Source organism: Ceratina calcarata, unplaced genomic scaffold, assembly GCF_001652005.2.
Source record: "Ceratina calcarata isolate Rehan_Ccalc_2016 unplaced genomic scaffold, ASM165200v1 scaffold470.2, whole genome shotgun sequence".
NCBI lineage: Eukaryota > Metazoa > Arthropoda > Insecta > Hymenoptera > Apidae > Ceratina > Ceratina calcarata.
This window is the reverse complement of record NW_017171129.1, coordinates 600209-603003: the sequence shown is the minus strand read 5'-3', so window position 1 is coordinate 603003 and position 2795 is coordinate 600209. Positions and strand designations below refer to the sequence as shown.

At 43.4% G+C, this 2795-nt stretch overlaps 1 protein-coding gene across 1 annotated transcript; it reads right to left on the bottom strand.

Moving 5' to 3' along the window:
- Positions 1-231: 231 nt before the first annotated feature.
- Positions 232-2735, bottom strand: fzr (fizzy and cell division cycle 20 related). The gene has a single exon (XM_018028628.2). The coding sequence runs from the start codon at positions 1945-1947 to the stop codon at positions 487-489; it is 1461 nt and encodes a 486-aa protein (XP_017884117.1). The 5' UTR covers positions 1948-2735; the 3' UTR covers positions 232-486.
- Between the last annotated feature and the right edge of the window lie 60 nt (positions 2736-2795).

Sequence of the window (2795 nt, the reverse complement as noted above, 5' to 3'; positions counted from 1 at the left end):
ATGAAAACGGATGAAAACATGTTATACCAAAATGAATCATCCCCTGCTCGGTTTTCCTACGATTTCCAGCCCAATCTGTATATAAATATGTACATAATATAGAAATCTGAGAACATAAAATAACACTTAAATGAGTCACATCGTTAAATACATAGTTTAGATTTAGATACGTAGTGAGTAGATATGGATATAGTGGCTCACGAAAGTGCGCCTTTTAAAGCTGACTTGGAAATGTATACGCGACGTAAAAAATAGATATTGTCTCGAGAGGATACAAATTTCAATATTACATAAAATCTATAAAAAACTATCTATGTATAGAATTTTTGCTATTACTCATAGAAGGGCATGTCCGCGATCAACTTATTGCACATAACATAGGCAGCTGTATAAACTAAACCTTAATATATTTTAGAATATACTCCCTATCTGTAATTAAACGTTCGCTTAAATTCTTATAGTTAAATACGTATTTCCCAATAGAATTTACCGAATACTAGTGAAAAGGTTTAATACAGACTTGTTTTCTTTCTGACTACGCGCCTTACTGAATACATTCCAGAAACGCAACGTTTCGTCCCCGGCGCCGGTTACGATCGCCTCGCCGTCCGGCGACATGGCTAAATACAAAACTCTGTACGAATGTCCGGTCAATTTCGCGACCTGCGTCAAGCTAGGGTACTTCCATACCAGAATCTGATTCTGCGAGTAGCCGTGGGTGCTGACTAGTTCCGAGCTGTGTTTGCTCCAGGCTAGATTGCAGACTTGTGAGCCGGTGTCGACGCACTGCATAGGCTGGCCGGTTAAAGTGTTCCAAAATCGGACGCACCTGTCCGCTGTTCCACCGCCGGAGGCCAGAAGTCCGTGATGATGCGGGGACCACGCGATGGCCTTCACGGCGGCTAAATGCTCGGTGTAAGTTTGTACCGGCGAGACCGAATGCAGATTCCATACGTAAAGCCGATTGTCGTTGCCACCAGACGCCAGATATTGATTATCAGGCGACCATTTCAATCCACAGACCTCCTGCCTGTGGGCTCCTAAACGTCTCTCGCCGACAACACAAGGAGTTCGCACGTCTCTTTGTAATATCAATCTGTCTCTACTGCCAGACGACAAAACTTCACCGTTCCAGGCTAACGCCCCGACCCTCGCACTGTGTCCCTGTAATTTGCTTACTTGTTTGTTTACAGCCACGTCCCATACTTGTATGTAACCTAAGTGGGTACCGACTGCGACCAGGTTTCCTCTTTCATTCCACGCGACCGACGTAACGCTGTTACCGTCGCTGGTTAAGTCGCAGAGTCTCGTTACTTGGCTAGTGCAGGCCGACCACAAATAAACGCAACTGCCCAGCCCTACGCTGAGCACGTTTTGAGACGACCAATCGACGAGGTTTAGGTAGAAGTCGTCCTGCAGCTCCGGAGCGTCCAGCACTTTGAACGGTATTCTCGAGATCTTCCTCGTCGCCTTCCTTGGAGATCTTAAAAGTTTCTGACTCTTGGCACTCAACGGTGACAGAGAGTACGGTGAGCTTTGATCCAAAAGCGTGTGGTCCTTCGTGGGTGTAACGTATTTGAACAGGTTTCTGCTTACCAATGGTGACAATACTCTCCGCTCCTCGCACTGGCCCTTAACATCCTCTATGCTAGCTCCCAGCAACTCGTTTTTTAACAAACAGGAATAGGCGATTCCGTCCCGATTGCTTTCGCCGTTCTCCCGAGTTTTCTTTGCAACCGTCCCGTTCCTATTGTTCTCCGATATCATCGAGAACGTCGTCTGCCAATTGTTGCCAGACCGTGTCGGTATGAATCGGTCGAAACTGTTATTCACCATCTTGGTCGGCGAGAAATACATCGACGACGCGAGCCCCGGCCCAGCCAGGTTATCTATGTGGCTCTCGCTGTTTGACTTCAACAGCCGTTTCTCGTACTCGTGGTGAAACATTTTTCTATCCTCTCTCGACGATTAGATTCAATCACATAATTATGTCTCGTCACACGTATGTACACACACGCACACACGTTAGTTTTCGTTCAGATTCCTATGTTCGTTCCATCATCCGGCATTATTTAAGCGAACGGTTTCTTGTTTCGTTGATGGTCAACTTGGGCAATTTTCGTTACAAGAATTGAAACTCAAGTATTGGACGTGGTTTTTTTTAATTGAAATGATAGCTTCTTAGTGCCCATGTACTTGTAAGTAACACTGCGAACGGCTGCTCTCCGAGACAGATGGTCGTACGTTCGACGAAAATAGTATATACGCTCGAGTCGACCACCTGGCGGCGTTTTGTGTCAACTACTTATGAGTAACACGATTTTATATACATCGAAATATAGCTGGCACAGAATATTAATATTTTTTAAGTATTTTCACGTTAGGGCATATACAAATGGACGCAGTCACTCAATGACAGTGTGGGTGACGAAAATGAGAGAGAGAGAGACAGACTATAAGGAATGGAAATAGCTATCTCTCTCTTGCAAAGTCGTGATTGGTTACTTGCTCTCCCCTCTAACTGAATCACCACGTTTCGCAAGAGAGATAGTTTAAATTGTCTCTTTCTCACTATTTGCAATAATTATAACAGTTTAAATTGTCTCTTTCTCATTATTTGCATCCATTTTTGCTTCCTTTCAAGATTTTTTGGAAATCTAACAGACAATACAATCAGATAATGTAACTTTTTGTAGATATAGTTTCAGATAAGGTAATTAAAAAATTACTCCAGAACAAATAAAGTTCTAAAAATGTACAAATTGGAACTAATACAACAGCACATTATGTTAGTG